The 19,854-nt window shown below is 41.7% G+C and overlaps 1 protein-coding gene across 3 annotated transcripts in view; it reads right to left on the bottom strand.

Annotated features, from left to right (window-relative positions):
• The window catches only part of pkn1a (protein kinase N1a), a 66,103-nt gene that overhangs the window by 2,186 nt on the left and 44,063 nt on the right, over positions 1-19,854 (bottom strand). For 2 of the 3 annotated variants that reach the window (XM_063476525.1, XM_063476524.1), the window contains exons 4-20: positions 15,922-16,070; positions 15,594-15,714; positions 11,709-11,854; positions 10,724-10,937; positions 10,441-10,635; positions 10,003-10,112; positions 9,756-9,899; positions 9,444-9,519; positions 8,510-8,645; positions 8,064-8,190; positions 6,807-6,886; positions 5,019-5,094; positions 4,503-4,594; positions 4,048-4,224; positions 1,743-1,805; positions 965-1,041; positions 182-324 (exon numbers count right to left, since the gene is read on the bottom strand). In XM_063476525.1, coding sequence (XP_063332595.1) covers positions 182-324; positions 965-1,041; positions 1,743-1,805; positions 4,048-4,224; positions 4,503-4,594; positions 5,019-5,094; positions 6,807-6,886; positions 8,064-8,190; positions 8,510-8,645; positions 9,444-9,519; positions 9,756-9,899; positions 10,003-10,112; positions 10,441-10,635; positions 10,724-10,937; positions 11,709-11,854; positions 15,594-15,714; positions 15,922-16,070 — 2,126 coding nt within the window. The remainder of the gene's footprint in view (positions 1-181; positions 325-964; positions 1,042-1,742; positions 1,806-4,047; positions 4,225-4,502; positions 4,595-5,018; positions 5,095-6,806; positions 6,887-8,063; positions 8,191-8,509; positions 8,646-9,443; positions 9,520-9,755; positions 9,900-10,002; positions 10,113-10,440; positions 10,636-10,723; positions 10,938-11,708; positions 11,855-15,593; positions 15,715-15,921; positions 16,071-19,854) is intronic. The other variant, XM_063476526.1, reaches the window with a different exon arrangement.

The raw sequence follows: 19,854 nt of genomic DNA, 5'->3' as shown, positions 1-19,854 counted from the left end.
ACAGGTCACACAAAAGCACACTTCACTGAATCCACTTTTGATATTCTGTCATTTAAAACAAAATCAACATTTAATTACAGCGAACACGAGTAATTAATCAGCACCAGATCAAACTAACACGTGGCTATAATAACTCCATGACCAGTGACAGAGTTTTGACTAAGCGTATGCTAGCTCTTACCTCTCCCACCAGCATTTCATAGATGAGGACCCCCAGGCCCCACCAGTCTACGGCTCTGGTGTAGGACGTGTCTGTTAGGACCTCGGGGGCTAAAAACTCTGGAGTCCCACAGAAGGTGCTGGTCCGGTCCCCAAAACCCATTCCTGCAGAAAAAAATGAAAAAATGATCTCTGAAAGCTAAAAGAGAAACAAAATCACTTAATTTCCTGAACTTCAGATGATGAAAACCTGCCACTCTGTACTGTTTAATCACTCATATTCCTACATCTGTTTAAATTTCAGAAACGGGTGGAGCTATTACGCCAATTTCCAACTGCTTTACTGGAGACATTTTCCATGATTCACAGTTCAAAATGAGGGTTATTTATCTTATACAGAGGCTTTTTTGCAGCCCCTCAGCCTGTCCTCTGCCTCAGCTCCTCCCCCTTTAACCCAACTTTCTCATGATTGGGGAGGTGGAGATACCTGCTGTGGTGACCCCTTGTAACAAAGGCTTGGGCAACAGCAGCTTTTTCATATGCTGACCTTATTATTTGATATTGAGGCCATGTTTAATATGGGCACCCTTCATTGTAACCATACAAACAGATGTTGGATAATATGGAGAAGCTAATAGGTCACCTATGGTGTTTCTGAGCTCAAGGCAGGGTTCGGTTGACCTGCTTTTCAGGCTCCCTGACAGAATAATAATATCACACTGTTTTCCGGTTGTAAGTAAATTTGTATCCCGAAGCAAAGGCAAAGACAAATAAAAGACCGTCTGTCAGTAATACACAGATCCACCTTCTTTACAGAGTCCAAAGTCAGCGATCTTCACATAACCATCTGTGTCTAGCAGCAGGTTGTCGAGCTTGAGATCTCTGAAAGGGAGAAAACATGCAGGTGAGAATCAGTATCTTTGTACAGCATTTAGATACAAACTTTCTCTGTGAACTGACTGTAATCCCAGCAGACTTTACTAAACTGAGCCTGTACAATAATGCTCACAGCAAACGTCAACCTCATGGTGCGACACTCAGTACCCCGGGGATGAATCCTACAGCTTCTGGATGCCCTGAATGATCGAGCATGTGGTACCTGATATTTGTCGCGATGTGAAGTTTCAGCTTCGGGTTTTGTGTTATTCCTTGTTTGCTGCTTTATTTTGAAAGTGTTTCAGCCTTTGTGTGTCTCTGGGGTTTTTGGTTTCCTGCTCATTGTCAGTCACACCAAGTGTATAAACACTCTTTCCTTTGTCAGACTGTCTGTTTACCTTGCTCTGTTATCTTTTGGATTATTTAACTTTTGGGATTTTCCTGCCCCATAATGAGGCAAAGTGTGTAAAGTTTCATAAAATAAACCTTCCACTGTTGAAGCTCCTATTTGCTGTATCTGGGTCCTCTAACTGAACTGCAAAACTTAGACTGACATTTCAACCTATACTGGCAGAAATGCTTACAAATTAAGAGCTCAATTTAACATTGATCTTTGACATTTCTATTAGTCTGCTGCTTCCTGAGGTGAAAGGAAGCTCCGTTTTACATCAGTTATCAGTTAAGAGGTTTGCGTGGGCTCGACTCACCTGTACACAATCTTATGGTCGTGGAGGAACTGAAGTCCGAGAACCACACAGGCTGCGTAAAACCTGAAGCCAAAAGCAGAGCAAATCAACCTCCAGTTAGACGCGATAAAATGGGAACTTCATAATAATAACAGACATGCTGCTTTCAGACCACTAGCCACTGTAACCAAATCTGCTGTCTGAGGCCTGACAAACAGCTGCTCCCCAGCTGTTGAACTCCTCGGTATGGGGACAGCAGTAATAGTGCTGAGGGTTTTCTGGCATTATGTCCTTAAAAGACCCTGCACACCCACTGTAAACCCCATACAGATGGCTTCACTTATTTCAGCGGATCTTTTTAGACTGTGTGGGTGTGCTTATGCTGTGGCGTCTCCCTCATTTCCCTTCACTGATGAGAGTTTGGTGACCTCATGATAATCCCAGGATGAACTCAACTTGTGCAGAAGTCTAACAAATAAACAAACAGAACTTAAACAGATTTCCGGAGGATGGAAGGCCTTTAAAACATTCAGTCCAATACAGCGCATCTCTAAAAGGTTTTCACATTTGTCCTAATGCTCAGCAGGCCACATGTACAAATCATAGAATAGAATAGAATAGAATAATCCTTTAATTGTCCCACAAGGGAAAATTGGTTGTAACAGCAGCAAAAAAGCACATATACAAACAGAACAGGACACAGAACAGAAACACACACAATTTTTACAGAAAAAACATATTTACATTATGGACAATAGTTACAAAACCAGAGTACTGTACAGTTATTAAGATTAAAGTACAGATAAAAATGGCAAACCCAGGTTGTAGTGTGCAAACAGAGCAGGCTACTGGAAGATGTTTAAGTAATTAAGAATATTTAGAAAAGGTACAGATTGTGCATTGTACCTGTAAATCATGTTAGTATGTCTTGTGTAAGTACGTCTTATGTGCCGAGAGACGTGCCACATACATAGTACATAAGTTACTTTGAATTTAAAGATCGCAGACGGTTATTTCACACTAAATATGACCATTTAATATTTGTACATGTATATGTTTTTCACCTCTCTTTCATTATTTTCTCCTTTTCATAATGTCTTTTCATTACACTGCCCTCTTTCCTCCCTTACTTCCTCCTCACCTGAAGTCTCATGTCCTGAACTTAAATCCGGGCTCTAACACATGAAGACGTGCACAAAGATGCTTTTTGCTCTCAACTTTGTCACAGTTAGTTATTGTCAACAGATTACATATATGCTACCCTTCTATCTCTGGCTAAACAACAACAACAGTTGGCATAAGCTAACGTTATTCCGGCTAATGTTAGGCTCAAATGTCTTAAAAAAAAAAATAAAAAAAAAAAATCACACTTTCTCTTTGATAAACACTTCGACTACATTCTCATATTGTATCAGAGTTTATTTGCTAAGTATCAGAGTTGGACAAAGTTAGATCCACTTCAAAGAAAATGTCACTAATACTGGCTAACAGTGGCAAAAGCAGCTGTTAATGTCAAAAAAGTTCAGGATATCCTCAACAACTCAGCTCAGTATCGCTTCACCGTCTCATCAACGTATCGATCGGACTCTTTCCACAAAACTTTACAGCCTCTTTCAGAGTAAATACATGTGCACACATATTGACAGCTGAGTGGACTGACAGCCTACAGTCACTACAGATGAACGGCGCCCTGATTTGTTTGCCCTATAGCTGCTACCATAGCTAGGATTATGCACTGGAATTGGGAACAGAATTCAGTTGGTCACAATCTGGAATCTACTGACATCTAGTGGTGACATTTTACTAACTTTGCCTTTAAAATTTAGCAACGCTTTTTTCTTAAGACAGTACATCCTTGTAAGGTGCGGTGAAGGAACATTAACTGCACAAAAAAGGCCTCTGAAGCTTGGTTTGTTTGTCTTTAACCACATGGCCTTTCACATCCTAGATTTGGCTCAACTGTGGAACCAATCCTCGCATACAAGTCAGGGTGTGGATTTGGTCCACCATCACTAATATCGCTTTCATAACGGAAGTTTTGACAAGCTGAAGTGGGAAAAAACACTGGTGTATTTAACAGTACTGACTCCCACTCTGAGGTGAAGGTCGAGATATCGTGCTTGACGGATTCTCGTTAATGTAACTGATGTTTTAAGAAGGGATCTCTGTGTTTTAATGTACATATGGGTGATTACTACATAAAATGAGTGTTTATCACTGATCCCTGAGATTGACTAAATTCATTTTCCCGACTATCAGGACTAATCTCTGGGAAAGCCTAAAATTTGTATGGAAATACTTCAAGGATAATCCATTTATTACGTACACGGCCCGTGGCTCTGTGAAGACGTCTGTGTGGATGTGCATCATCAGGTCGCCTCCTGCTGTGTACTCCATAACAAAACACACGTGCTCTGATGTCTGGAAGCACGCAAACAGGTTGATCAGGAAGGGATGGTGCGACATGTTGACGATCTCAAAGATGCGCTTCTCGCACATCAGACTAGGGGAGGAAGGAGAGAAGGAAAGAGTGGAAGAAGAGGCAAGAGGAGGAGAGAAAAAAAAAGATTAGAGGGCCATTTAAACATAATTAGATAGTGTTTATTTTAGCCTATGAGAAAACCCACACTCAGCCCACAGATGAACTGTAATCACAGTGATTCAAGACACAAATTAAATCCTGTGAGTAAATCTACTACTGGAGCGCTTAATCTCTGGGCTAAAAACAACAACCACACATCACCACAAGCTCAGCACTGAGGAATAGACATCAGCACACACCTATCCACTTCATCCCGAGCAATGATATCTCCTTTTTTCAGGGCTTTGATGGCATACATCGTGCCGGTCTTCTTGTACTCTGACAATAACACCTGTAGACACACAGACACACTCTGATTAACTCTAATACATATAAAGCATTGCTGTTAAAAAAAAAAATTCTTCTTTTATTACAGCTTTTTAAACTTCTCAGTGGATCCACGTGTGATATGGTTTCTTTTTTCCCCTGCAGTCACTAATACTTAAAATGTGGCCTTCATGTGCACCTAACAGCATAAGGAACGCAAGGTTTCTTTTTTACAAACGGTCTTTTATTTTTGTTTGTCTGATTATAGTCGTGACAGTCACACTGTGAGAATCCACAAACAGAGAAGCTGTTAATCTGTGACTTTTTTGCTGTTGTGACCTTCAGTATATTTGAGGGAATAATAACAAAAAGACTCTTGCTCTTTGTGTTGTTACTAATTGGTTCGGTTGTTCCAGTTTTATTTTTTCTGGATTAGAAAGAAATCGTACCTTCCCAAAGTGTCCACGACCCAAAACAGCAATGAGCCTGAAGTCCTGGAGGGACAGCGGACCTTTCTTCTGCTTGCTGGAGAAACCAACAGGCACGGTGAGCAAGAACATTTCAACTGGACACCAAAAAGTAACAACTGCTGATATTACATGACACACATAAGGACTGTGTACGTGTGGATAATGCAAGCTGAATAATACATACATGTAATAATGGAGAGCAGACATTTTAAGTTGCAACAGCAGGAAAAGCAGAGGATTTATCAAAAACATCAATGCTTCTGGTTTTTTTTGGGTGTCTGAAGATTTTTGACAGCTTATAACGCAGCAGCTGCTCTCCTGAAAATGCCCAGCTGGGAGCGCTTGAGAGCGCTTGAAAGGCTTTGGAGGCACGCTGTGCCTCCAGGTGAGTGTTTGGTTGCTATGATACAGAAAGTACACAGACATAATCTGCTGCAGGTACCTGACTCTCTGTCTGACTGCTGCTTTTACTCATACACGCACAGGAAACCAAATATTCCTCAGAGTATTATTTTAATGTTAATATGCACACTTGCACGTGTGCACACTTGGGCAGCAGCACTTAAAACTTGTGACAGAGGTTTGCTGTAGCGTTTCTCCCACCCCTCCTCCACTGTGCTTAGACAGCTGGGTAAAAAGTGACAGTGATGCATGCAGCAGGTTACATTTGTAACTCTGTTAAAACCAGAAAAAAGATAAATGTGTAGTGATGAGCACAGAAAAAATGCTCAGCCTGTCGCCATGCTGATGTCGCTTTGAGCACATCAGGGAAAAAAACAGAACACATGGGCAGACACGGCCTGTAGTGGGTTTCCTCCATCCATAAGCTACAGGCCTTTATGCTTGGAGGGTTGTAGGGAGGCTGAGGCGAACTCCAGCAGATGGTAGGTAAGAGTCAGGGTCATTCATTCACACTTACATTCAAATATTGAGCAATTCATAATTAACCTGTACATAAAAAGGCCTGTATGATCTAAAGGCTCAAGCCCAGAAACATTCTGGCTTGGACGTGAGATTTAACCAGAAAGTCAAAGATGCAGCTGCTCATCCGGCTCGTGATCTTTCACAATTCACAAGTAACTGTGATGTAGAAAGTTAGAAAGTTTAGGTGTCATTGGTGGGCTGTTTTAGACAAAGTAATCAGAATTCAAATCCACTGAAAGATCAAAACAGCTCAAAAATGGTCTTATCCAGATCAAATGAATCTAGTTTCACTAGAATATTCCAGCTCATTTGACAAAACGAGCTAAAAACACACAAATAAATTAAAAAAACAGATTATGAGGGAAAACAAACTAACAAACAAAAACAATGTCAACGGCTTGCACTCTGTGAGGCTCCAGCTCCACCCATTCACTGTTCACCATCTAAAATATGAGCTCAGAGTAGAGCCGCTACTCCTCCACATCAAAAGAAGCCAGCTGAGGTGGTTTGGGCATCTGACTAGGACCTCTGTACTTTTCCTAACCGGAGGAGGCCCTGTGATAAACGCAGGATACGCTGGAGAGATTGTCTCTTGGCTGGCCAGGGAGGCTGGGAAGAGGGAGGTCTGGGCTTCTCTGCCCTCACGACCGAGCCCCAGATAAACGGCATAAAACAGATGATGGCTAGTTCGATTTCCACCTGTGCTTTTCCTACTGCCACATTTCAAAATGTCTTCTATGATAAACTTCATCCTCATTATCATCGTTTATAATTAAAAGCCAAACAAATCCATTTTAGAAAACAAAGAAGTAAAAGTGTTTCGGTGAGTGTGCGTGAGTGTACCTGCTAGTTGAATGGGTTCGGACAGGGGACTCAGGGGTGAGGTCTCGGGGGGAGAGGGGATCGATGACTGGATGTCGGTCCTATCGGAGGACATGCGAGGGAAGAGACAAAAAAGGAACAGACGTGCAGAGACAGAGATTATAAAACGACATGAAATGGAAGACAGGAGACGCAGTCTGGAGCTGATGGTTACTGACCCTGCGCTGGATTTTAAATCTTTAAACCCCCCAAATACCAGGTCGACCATAGTCCTTTACATCCAGGTGTGGCTGTGCTGCTAACAGGAAGGACACCGTAACAGAGCAGAGAGTGGGTCGATTACTCTGTTCACATCAGAAGGAGAGCTGATGTAAAGCAGCAATATTTGCAGTATTTACTCATACCATAAACTCTTCCTCTTTCAGTCATTTTCTTGTAAATCAGACTCATATGTCACATGACCATTATTTAAATGTTAAATGCCTAAAATTATATTAACTTAATAACTAAATCCCCTGTAATTAAAAATATTTGCAGCCTTATGTGACTTTATAATGATGGAGCCAAGTCTAACATAACTATTTTTTCTTTCACAATCAGTGTTCAAAAAAGGTGTGTTTGCTTTCCTATAAGCTACCTGGGAGTTAGACAAGGTTAAGCCACTATAGTCAGGGCTGCACATAAGTCGTCCGCAGGTGCGCATTCGCTGTCAAAATAAAAGACGCGCACCAGATAAGAAGTTGGAACGCGCGCTTGCGTACATAAGATGTTCTGGGGGAGGACAGACATTTGTTCAGAACTCTTAAAGATTTCGAAGAAGCAAGCTCCGTAAGCAAGTACTTTGGTGTTCCTCCACCACAAAAGAAGCGCGTATTCTCGGAATTTCTGGAAAAGAAGCCCGTATTCTCTGAATTTCCGGGAATACACACTTCTTTTGCAGTTAAATTATTTATTTGTTTCCTGTAAATTTGTTACCACCTTATTCTATTTCAATTCAATTCAGTTCAATTCAATATTTATATAGCAACAAATCACAACAACAGTAAAGACCCTACAATAATACAGAGAAGTCCCAACAATCAGACAAACCCCTATGACCAAGCACTTTGGCAACAGTGGGAAGGAAAAACTCCTTTTTAACAGGAAGAAATTTGCAGTTTTAATTGTGTTTGTTCATATTCTTTTAAAGTATTTGATGCTGTTACGCCTCTCTTTCCCTGCCAATTCGAACTTTTAGTTTCTTTTTTAGTTAGGAAAGCCCCATCCCTCAACACACACCTCCCCTAACTCCCGGGTTTCCTCTCGCTCCATCGGTCTCACTGGAGTGTTAATGTCCATGTCTCTCTTGTAATCGCCTCTTATTGGAGAGTCGCTGTCCAGACTCAACTTTTCCACTGAGATCTCCCTGAAAGACCAACAAATACACACACACACACACACACACACACACACACACACACACACACACACACACACACACACACACACACACACAGACCAACGTGTAACACAGACAAACAGACAGAACAACACAGAAGGGTAGTTAGACACGGGGCTGGGAAGGCACCGTTTGCTTTATTCTTTGTCTGGAAACAAAAGGAAAAAAGGTTCAAGGAAAGCTGCTACGTTTGATAGCAAAGTCTGATTGACGGTTATCAAACGTCACTGCGGATGAAACGACTGAAGCGTGTGCACCTGTGTGTACATATCTCATTGCGTCTCACCCAGAGTTGAGTGTGAGGCTTTGTGCGTTGGGACTGTAGGTTCCTGAGTTGTTGACGGTGGGGATGGCGTTTCGAAGCAGCCTCACCCACGTTCCGATATCCACGTTCATCTGACGAGCCCGGAGGAACGCCTTGCCTGAAAAATGCACAAACACACATCTAGTCAGAGTCAGAAATTAATCAAACATAACATTCAACCACTAAAACTATTTTTTTTTCTGTTCAGGAATGCTGATATTTAGCATTTTAATAAAGAAATGTTAAAATTAAAAATGGAAATTTCATAGATGAGAACAGAAATAATATTTTAGCATTAAAAATATCATTTTAATTTAAGAGTTTGCACATACTGGCAGATTAACAATTACAGAAACATAAAAAAATATTTTTTATAAGACACAAAGACAAAAAAACGCCCAGAGACTGGGTCTGAATGCACTGTTTAACTTAGATTGAATAAAAAGAAAAAATTTTGAGTTAAAAAAAATGAATTCTTAAAGTGTTAGGAACATCAGATTTAAATACTATTTAAATACTTATTAATGACCTTTCCAGAGTTTGGCTTAAGTTTTTATATTCTGTTTGCTTTCCTATAGAAATGAAGGTAAAAAAAAAGAAAGAAGTCACCACTAGAGGGTGCTGTGGTCTAAATAAAAAAGCAGGGAACTGATGGCATAAGCAGCTGTATGCTTTACTGCAGGTAGTGTCCATCTTCCTGTCATGATAAAGCTTTTAACCCTGGAGAACCCATGGGGTCAAATTTGACCCCATGGTTTCCCTAGAAAACCAATGGGGTCGGCTCTGACCCCATGGGTTCTCCAGGGTTAAAGTTTTACTGTTTCTCCATATAAAACTGCCCTCAGGCTGCTGAGTAGAAAATGGAAGAGAAATAGAAAATGTGTAATGTTTCTTCGCTGCTCTGTCTGCTCCCCACCTTGTTGCTTAGAAAAGACTTTCTTCTGCCTCCGCAGGCGCGGGACTCTCTCAATAACCGGGTTAAAGAAGGTCACCTGGAAAACACACAAAACAAAACATGAAAGGAAACGACCAAAAAAAACCCCACCCATATTTTATTTTTATGCTCAGAAACAGCCTTTCAAGTGTGACGTATCAAAGCAATGCTTTCCAGCACAGGTGCATGTGGCAGCTCACGGGTGGGTGCGCACATCTGAGTGTGTGTTTGAGTACGAGTGAGTCGCCATTCATTTCGCTGTTTCTTTTTTGCAGGTGTGTGGTATGTGTGTACCTCAGCCAGCAGCAGGCCCTGAGGCTCCAGCTCCAGCTGAACTCTGTGCTTCTGGTTGTCCAGGAACTCCTCCAGCTTCAGGTACTTAAGAGCGCACAGCGAGCGGTAGTCCTTCCAGTAAACTGCGATCTCCATCTCCCTCGACTGAAGCGCAGGCACCCAGCGGTATCAACAGAGAGAAAAGCTGCCTTAAATAAAGTCTTTGGTGCCTGCGTGCAAGTTTGTGGGAAGGAGATTGCATACTGACCCTTTCAAGCTCCACAGTGAACGTCTGGTCCCAGGCCTGCTCTCCCACAGTCTTCCAAGCAGTCTGACCCACCACTGTGTTATCCAGCTTCAGCACCGCACTCACCTCAGCTAAACACACACGCAAACCAATGATTTCCTTCATTAATGAATCCAAAAATGCACAAAATAATTTAAAAAAAATTAACGGCAACCAATAGGTTCCTTTGAGATATGAAAAAAAGGACTAAGACCTTATAAAAAGCTGTTTGCAAACTGCCTTTAAAGCATCTGTCATGACCTGACAAATAATATCTAACCTGATGAACCTAAAGTGACCCACGACAAAGTCAAGGGGGAAAAAAAAAGCCAATATAGCCAACAAAGAAGACATAAAATGCACTGAAAGCTGAAATGAAAGCCTTAAATGCACCACGTGCACACTTATACAGTCACTCACAGGAGAGCTCCTCTGTCTTGCTCGGCGTCTTCCCGCTGACGGAGCCACTGCGTCCATAGAGCCCCTTGCTGCCCCTCATGAAGGACCGCGTGTCTCCGGGGCTGTAGCAGGGCAGCATGAGAGGTGTCCCTTTATTGCGCCCTGGGACCACCTCCAGTAACCCAACACAGCCCAGCAGCTGCACCTGTAATGTACCTGAAGACAGAGGAAAACAATGTAGGCACAACCTGAATGCCTACATATTGTACATATTGTAGGTTTCTCCTGAGCCTGTACGACATACCAGTGAGAGGCGATGGCTTGCTGAGGGTAGTATACTGGTTTTGAAGGTAGGGGGCGCCGTGGCGGGAGCTGAAGGCAGGTGAGGAGGCCAAGACCAGCTCCTCTTTGATGATGCTGGCCTTTGGATGGTCCTCTGGCAGCTCTGCCAGGCGCTGGTCCAGAGAATCTCTCAGCAGGTCCAAACGCTGGGAGGCCTCGCTCAGACGAGACTGTGCCTGCAGAGCATCGAAACAGACGATATCTACCTTTTAAACTCTCAGACAGACATAAAAAAACAAGAAGAAGTCCTATGCTACTTCTCAGTCCACACATATCACAGTAGCACACCTTAATTTAATCACATTTTTTGTGACCTGCTGCTTTTAAGTGCATGCAGAAAGACAATGTTAGGCTTGAGCGAGTTTTTATGTTCATTTATAGAGTAAGTAAAGGCGTGCGAGTGAGGATTCAAAAGGCAGAACTCTCACGGCATGTGGTGAGAAAACAAGTGGTTCATTGTCACTGTGGGGGTAAAACGCAGCACGTTACGCGGCAGCTGCTGTTGTGAGGAGCTCTCTCAAGTATTTTTATGAACAGATTGCAGAGTTCAGCAGCTGAAACTGTTCTGTGAGGGATCTGATATCACGGGACACTCCTTTGCTCTGAGTTTCCTCGACGTATAACGAGAAACCATATCAGACCCAGACAACTCAAGATGCCATAATGTTGGTGAACAAACAAACAAAGCAAAAAAAACAGACAAACAAAAAAACAAAAAAAATTGTGTTCATGATAAGAGATCAAATTTTTGTGAAGGATCTAAGGTAAAGCCAAAGATAGCTGAAGTCTCAAAAGTAAGAAATAGCGGAAAACAAAAGGAGCAGATCTGAAGAAGATCTACAGGTGTGTGTCAGCATGATGTCATCGGTACAGCTGCCGTCTCACACGTGTGTCTGTGTGCGCTTTGAAGTGTGTGAAAGCGAAACATCAGCAGGATCCGCTCTAACCTCAGACAGAGCTTTCTTGTCCTGAACCTTGCTGGCTCCCAGGAGCCTGAGGACGTTTTTGGCCCCCTCAGCAACAGCATGCTCCACCCTGTAGTGATGTCTCAGCTCCTCGATACGCAGCTCCATCCCGCACACGTCTTGGTTACCTGCGAGATGGAAAGGGGCAAACAACATTACTGCACAGCAGACACGATGGCAATCTCCTACGCAGTCTCTGTGCTGCGCGCGTGGCAGCTACGTTAAGGCTTTCCTGTTTTGCCAATGGTGTGTTACAGGGAACTCCCCTGGGCATACTAAGTTAGGTTAATGCCTTAATGCTTGTCATGCATTACACAAGAGGCGAACAAAGAAAACATTAGTGAGGCCTAGAGGGAGGTAAGCAGCCTCTGACTGTTCCCCAGCAAGCAGTGCTTAGCATAATTCCAGCCTCTCCTTCCAAATAGCCCCATATCCCTGCTCTAAAAGCAAACAGAGCAACCAAAAAAAAATAAAAGCCTCTCACCTATTTACATTTTTAAAACAGCTAGCAAGACTAAAGCAAAAACACTGCTCTAAATGTGTAGCTTCATCTCTGCTTTTCTCAGAAATGATAGTACCTCATAAATGTACATTAGGGGGGAACAGAAAGTCTTATAATGAGATGCAGTGCTTTCAACTCAAAAGCTAAAAACATGCTCAAGCTCCCTCACTTAACAGAACAGATATGAGAATCAGCATAAGAGCAGCACCCTACAGCACAAATTAGAGCAAAGTGCTTAGCTTAATGGCACCAATACAGCCTTCAAATGATGGGCAACAAACTGAGAGCACTCAGATATGGGAAGAGCCGGAAGGAGGTGTGCGAGCGTGATAAGGAAAAGGACAATTAGACAAATGGCATTCAAAGACGATGCTTTTGACTTTCAAACACCAGATTGGTTTAGAAGAAGGACAGAAGACCAGGATGGATGGTTTTTACAATTCTGAGCTGCTCAAATAACTGCAGGAGACAGAAGAGAAAGCAAGAACAGGAGGGAGGTAGGGGTGGAGAACGAAGTGGGTGCTTTTATCTCCTAATAAGGTGTTCTGCCTGGAGCCCAGACCTCTGCTAGATGACCCCTTCACCGGGTGTGGTGCCTGGAGACTGTCTGTGTACACCATACACACAGCCCTGTGATATGGTGTGTGTGTGCGGTTTAAAGAAGAGAGACAGAATCACCAAGACAGAGCCAGAGAATATACAGCCGTGGTTGCCGTTAGAGACAATCAAATAGAGAAGAAATACAAAGGGAGAGGTGTATGGCAGTTGATCAGTTTAGTCTGATAAACATGAACATTAGCTCAGGCTGCAATTGTAGTTTAAGAAAAAGCCAAATCTGGCTGTGCAGCATCATTTTAAACTCTGCTGGAGAACCATTAGCTGCTGCTAGTATAACACACCCCTTTGTGCTCAGTATCAGAGCATGAAAATCCAATTAGAGATGCACAGACTGTTGGATTTTGGGTCAATACCAACACAGATGTTTACAATAACACTTTACGATCACAGCCAATGGAGACAGTGTACTGTTTTTTTCACATTTTGCCTGCTTTGTTGTTAATTATTCCTCCTTTTATTCCAGTGAAGACAAGAAACTAACATTTTAAAAAGATTTAACTGGTGTAAAACTGATATGACAACAGATTTCAGCCACTGATATTTAAATGCTATTTTGTCAGCCAACATACATACACTCACCTACTACTTTCCCAAACCATTACACCACCACCACCAGCCTCAACCAATGATTCAAGGCAAGATGGATCCATGCTTTCATGTTGCTTACATCAAATTCTGACCCTACCAACTGAATGTACAGCAAAAATAGAATCATGAGACCAAGCAATGATTTCCCATGTGCTACTGTCCAGTTTTAGTGAGTATGCGTGAACTGTAGCCTCAGTTTCCTGTTCTTAGCTGACAGGAGTGGCACCCAGTGTAGTCTTCTGCTGCTGTAGCCCATCTGCTTCAAGGTTAGCATTCAGAAATGCTCTTCTGCGTACCTTGATTGTTTCTGTTAGCTTACTACTAGCTCAAAGCAATCTGAATATTCCTCTAAACAAGACATTTTCACCCAGAGAACTGCTGCTTTTCAGACCATTCTCTGTAAACCCCAGCGTTCTTCCCCCATTCAGATGCTCAGTTTGAGCTTCAGCAGCTCATCTTGACCACAACTCGATGTATAAATGCATTAATCTGCTGCCATGTTATTGGCTCATTAGATGAGCTAAACGGATGTACCTAATGAAGTGGACTATGAGTGTACGTATTAGTAAACGATGTTCGTATATGCTGATACTTTTATGCTGCCAAAGCTGTGGCTTGGCTGGATTGCTTTTCATCCTTTTAATTTTCACTTTTAAAACAATTTCAGAGGGATAACATTTTAAATACGCTGCTACTGTGGTCATTAGCCTCTATATGACTATTTATATCACGTCGGAGCAGTGGAAAGAACTCCAGATCATTAAAAACCCTTTAGGTTTTCCACATGGAGGACACAGATGGATAAAGTATGCCCTTAAAAGGCCCTTAAATAATCCTTCCAAATGGACATCGTCTTCATTCCCTTAAAAGACACCCTGTCTTTTAACAGCCATCGGCGCTCGTCTGACAAGAGCAGAAAGGAATAGATAGCCCCAAAGGGAATATACCGTCTTTAAATCTGTTTTTTACTTCCACCCCCTCCCATCGCTCTCCCTCTGCTCTCCTGGTACATTTTACCAGACTATTCACCTACTGTGACCGGCATCAGTCGGCCTGTTTTCCCAGCAGAGGGGTCTTAATGGTCCACAGCACTCAGTGCCCTATAGCGGCATGTTCACCTGCCCTGGCATTGATCGCCCTGCCACAACACATAATATGAATGTGCAACAGTAAAGGGAGAAAGCACACAGGTAAAAAAAAAAAGAAAAAAAAAAGAAGCTTGTTTGACTGTATCTACAACTGCATGGCTAAAAGCACTTCGGTATGTGTGTTTATATCCATGCAACTGCTGCACACCTGATGTGTTTCGTTAACATGAAAATAAAGAGACTTTTAATCTGCCCACCACATTTTTTGTAGGCTTTTTTTTTTTTTGTGCATCTTTGTGTGAATCCACTTGATTGTGCTAATATACCAGGTGGGCTATTTCACAGGCTTCTCCGTCCCTTATTTGGCCACCACACCGAAATAAACAGACACACACGCACGCACAGCTTTCAGTGTGTCAACTCTAACTATCCTCTTCATCTTCTTCTCCCAGACCCAGGCAGAGAGATGAAAACAGAGTCGGCTCTTCATTGATCTGTTTATGTCTCTCATGTCTGCTGTCTGGAGCTGCTGCTCAGGACAAAACGTATTACACGCAGAGAAGAAGAAAAAAGACAGACTGCAAATGCCACGAAGGGATAGTGAGATTGAAAACACCTGACTAAAAGCACCTTGTCACTGGCAGCTGACCACAAGATTTAATATGCGATCGTTTAGTTCCCACATTATGTAAGTACGGGCTAACTTAACACTCCTTCTGGCTTTATATGCAATAGAGCAGGTTGGATTTAATTTCTGGCTGACAGGAGTTTTGAAAATAAACATTTAATTGTGATTGTTGGCTAACTGCAGCCTTGAGCAAGCTGAGTATCCACACTGATTTACTGCCAACAGACCAATTTACTGTGATTTGGACCAGTAATGGGTGCACTGATGCTTTATGGCCCTGACTGTGTAATTGTAACCTCTGTTGGCTCTCTACTTTATAGACATATAAAAAAATGCACTAAAATGTACCTCGGGAAATGAAAAGACCATGGTCAAAAAGCACAGGTACTACAAAAGAAGAGCAATCAATGTGGTTAAATTTGTCTATATCCCTTTAAACTCACCCTGTGTGTCGTCATTATGCTCCGTGGCCTGAACAGCTTTTCGAATTTGCATGCGGATGATGTCGATCTTGGTCTTACTGTCCTGAAGCATCTGCTGCGCCGTCTGCAGCATCTTCTTATCCTGGGGAACCAAACAGTAAGCAAGCCACATCACAAGACAGAAAAAGTAGACAATTATAACTGTCATTAATATACACCAGTTAGTGAACATCACAACAAGGTTTTCCTGCATTTACTTGCCATCAGATTAAACATTATAAATCAATAAATCTAAAGCTAAAGATATAAAATCTTTAAAAAAGAGGTGGGGGGGGGGGCTGATCCGTACCTTGGTGGATCCATTGGAGTAAACAGGGATCATATTTTCAACTCCCTGTTTGACTTTGAGCTCAATGTTGAGCTGTCTCTCTAGGGCTGCGATGCGTTCCTTGTGGGCTGACGTACGACTCTCAGCCCCCGGAGACTGAGGACACTCATCTGTGGCAACAAGTAAAGGTTGGAAAGTATAAAATAAGGAACAAGATGAGGGTTCACATGGTGTGTTCACATGTAATTCCCTAAAGTGAAAATACCCTTTAGGGAATTACATGAGTCCTCCAATAACATTGCACTGTATTTCTGTGTGGAGAGTACAGGAAACTGATCCAGTGACTTAAGATCAGAGATCAACCACAGCCATAAGGGAAGAAACAAGCTGTAGCAAACAATCTCAAGCAAGATGATATAATATAAATAATAATATAAAAATTTCTATACAGGCGCTGTGGAGAGCATCCTCACACAGAACATCACATCCTGGTATGGAAACAGCTGTGTCAAGGATAAAAAAAGCTATTCAGAGAGTGATCCGTATGGCAGAACGCTGCTGCAGGACTGCTCTCCCTTCCCTACAGGACATTTACGTCAGGAGATGCTGGACTAGAGCAACTCAGATTTTGAAGGACCCGTCCCCATCCCAGCAAAGAAATGTTCCAGCTTCTGAAATCAGGCAGAAGGTGCCGCACCATCCGAACAAGAACAGAGAGGCTCAAGAGGAGTTTTTATCCTCAGGCCATTCGTGTGTTGAATCAGCCCCCCCATCATCATCATCCTTAAGTGACTGAGACAGGACTCATTACCACATTCTCATATCATCCTGAATCCTTCTGGCCTCGCTATAGCATAAGACACTTTAACACCCTCCTCACGCAATGTACACAAGCTGTAAATTTCCAGATTGTTTTATTTTATTTTTTTTTCTATTTTTCTATAATGTACATAACTCACCCACTTGCTGCACATAATGTCCTCCTTGTATATACTCATTCACTATATATAAAGTTCTGTCTGTCTCTCTCTTTTTTTCTTTGCACAGTCGAGGAGCGTATCAGGTCACATTTCACTGCGTGTTATACCTGTATAACCATGCACGTGACAAATAAAGAATCTTGAATCTTGAATAAGCAAAAGCAAATTTTCTAATAAGTTGTAAAGTAGGAGGAAAAGAAATACTACATGACTGCAGATGCCGAGGACTGAGCTCATACTGAAAATGGCTTCCCTTGTTCATGTTATACAAAGTTAGATCATTATGTTTTGAGTCAGTGCTCCACCACATTTTAAATCAAGCAATCAGGATGTGATTGAAGTGTATGCTGAGCTTTAATTCAGGGGTTTAAGACAAATTTAGCATGAACTGTTTAGGAATTACAGCACTTTATATACACAGACTTCTATTCCAAGAGGCTCAAAGGCAATTGGACAAACTAACAACATTTTAAATATAAGGATTTAAAAAAATCCTTTGCAGTTTATGACTGTCTGAAGTCTATAATCCATGGACATCATGAAATGCTGTGTTTGCTCTCTTGAGATGCAAACACAGCATTTATTGCAGCCACCCTCAGTTGCGGCTTGTCTGTGGGTCTGTCTGCAGTCAGTTTTGTATTTCAAATCAAATCAAATCACTTGATTTGATTAATAACTGAAAAGCATGCGCTGTTTGGCTGAGATTGCTTGATCAGTTTTGTAGCATTTGGCTGAATCTGAGCAGAGACTATAGCCCTTCCTCCACAAGTGCTCTTGACCTGGTTAGTTTGTTTGTGTTTTTTTTAAACCATAGAAATAATTCTGTCATCACCCACTTTAACTGTCTTCTGTGGTCTTCCAGGCCATTTTTGGTGTTCCTGAGCTGACCAGTACTCTTTCTATGTAAGAATGAATGACACTGCAGATTTAGTCACTCCCAAAGTTTTTGCTATCTCTGATTGGTTTATTTTGTTTCTTCAGTCTAAAGATGGCTTCCCTTACTTGCACATACATCTTTTTGGGCCTCATTCTGAGACTTCCAATGAACTTGTTAGTAGGGCTGGGCCATATTATACCGTTCACGGTAATACCGGTACAGTGTTAGGCAACGATAAGAAAATGAAATATCGCGATAGAAGATGGGTAAAACGCGCATGCGCAGTGCCTTTGTTTTCATACGCACATGGCCGATTGTTGAGTGAAACGGGTGAACCAGAATTGGTTTGTAAAAATGGTGCAACTTCAGTGATGTGGAACTGGTTTGGTGTTTGTCCGTCAGATACACAACAAAGCACATTTTTTTCTGTAGAACATGCAAGAGGGTCGTCGTTATTGCCGTATTTCTCGGACTAAGGTGCTCGTAAATCTGGGAGTAATCTGGGTCCTAAACTCCGTCCGCTTCAGGTCCCAAAGTCAAACGAACACTGCAGCATCACTGAGAGTTTATCTTTAATAAAACGATCAGCATTGCTGCTTTACCAGGTGTAACTATGAAGTTTAACATCCAGGCATTCATGAAAACAGAATTTATTACATTTAACGGAGTTAGAAGTTAGCAGGAAGTTAGCTCGCTAGTTTCGCTAGTTACCTAAGCATGATATAGCATGTTCTGACAGAGATTTCTGAAAAAATTCAAACGTACTGCTCTGCTATCACTTCCAACATAAATGAAGATAGGAAACTAAACAGCAGTGACGTTTGTAGGGTTACTGAAGTTGGGCTACCTGGTATATAATGATGTGCTACGTGATCGCTAGCGACACAGCTATGTTAGCATAACATAAACAGTGAAGCTGCAAGATGAATGCTAACACTTTTCCACTCGATAAAAGTTAATGTGAAGGTTCCTGATGGTTAGAGACAAATGCAATCGCATGGCAGGATGCTGTAAACAGACCAAACTTCAGTCAGGAGAACAACTGAGATAATCCATCCACAATACGAGGTTAGTCATTAATATACTGCAACAACATGGGAATAGAGCAGCTGTGATAGAATACAGCATTAATGAATCAATGGTACAGAAGTGGAGGAAGCAAGAAGAATGAGTTGAATAAAGTTTGATTTATCTGACTGCTTTGTTTCGCTTAATGTGCCTTATAATCCCGTTCACCTTATGATCCGAAAAATATGTATTTGACTTTTTTATTTGGCACACTGCAGTTTAATGTTGCAAAGCACCTTTTTTTAACTTCAGTGGATATTATACATGGTTATGCTCAGGATATGTCAGCCCATTTCTACTGGAAATGCCTTTTGGTTAAACTTTCAGCAAGGAATTTGCATTTGCACAGTTAAATTTTTATATAGCTTTAATGCACATAAAAAACAGCTTCTTGTTTAAGTGAAAATAAATGGATGGGGTTTTTTTTTGCGCTAGTAAAGTTGTGGAGTTGTATTTTGTCTCGCATCAATTATATCGTCAGTTATATCGTTATCGCAAATTTTCAAATATATATATCGTGATAAATATTTTTGGCCATATCGCCCTGCTCTACTTGTTAATTAATTACTTTTGGTCCTCTGAAACTGTGTATAAAAATGGCTGTAATTCCTCAAAGATTTAAAGCTTGAATTAAAGCTGAAAGTTTGCATTTAAACCACACCTCGATTGCGTGATTAAAAATCTACTATGGTGGTCCTAGCTGCACAAGACTGACACAGCTTTTGGATTTGAAAAGTAAAGTTAATGAGTTTATGTTCTCAATTGCTGCTGTCAGTTCTCATTAAAATAAAACTTGTTGTCTGTTCTCTAAACTATGTTCCCCATCAGAGCCAAAAAGGCTGATAAAGCAGGCTGTGTGTTAGCGTGGACGAGCGTTTTGATTAACAAGTCACTACAGTACAAACATGTAGTATCTCTGCCACGAACACACTTGTACTTAGTATGCTGGTCATTACACCAGCTTATGCACTAAATTAATTACTGAAGATTAATGACTAAAGATAAAGGAGCAACAGTTTTTCGCATACA

The sequence above is a fragment of the Pelmatolapia mariae genome, linkage group LG6 (assembly GCF_036321145.2).
Source record: "Pelmatolapia mariae isolate MD_Pm_ZW linkage group LG6, Pm_UMD_F_2, whole genome shotgun sequence".
NCBI classification, from domain to species: domain Eukaryota; kingdom Metazoa; phylum Chordata; class Actinopteri; order Cichliformes; family Cichlidae; genus Pelmatolapia; species Pelmatolapia mariae.
Note: the sequence above shows the minus strand (reverse complement) of the source record. Positions and strands in the feature narration are given on the sequence as shown.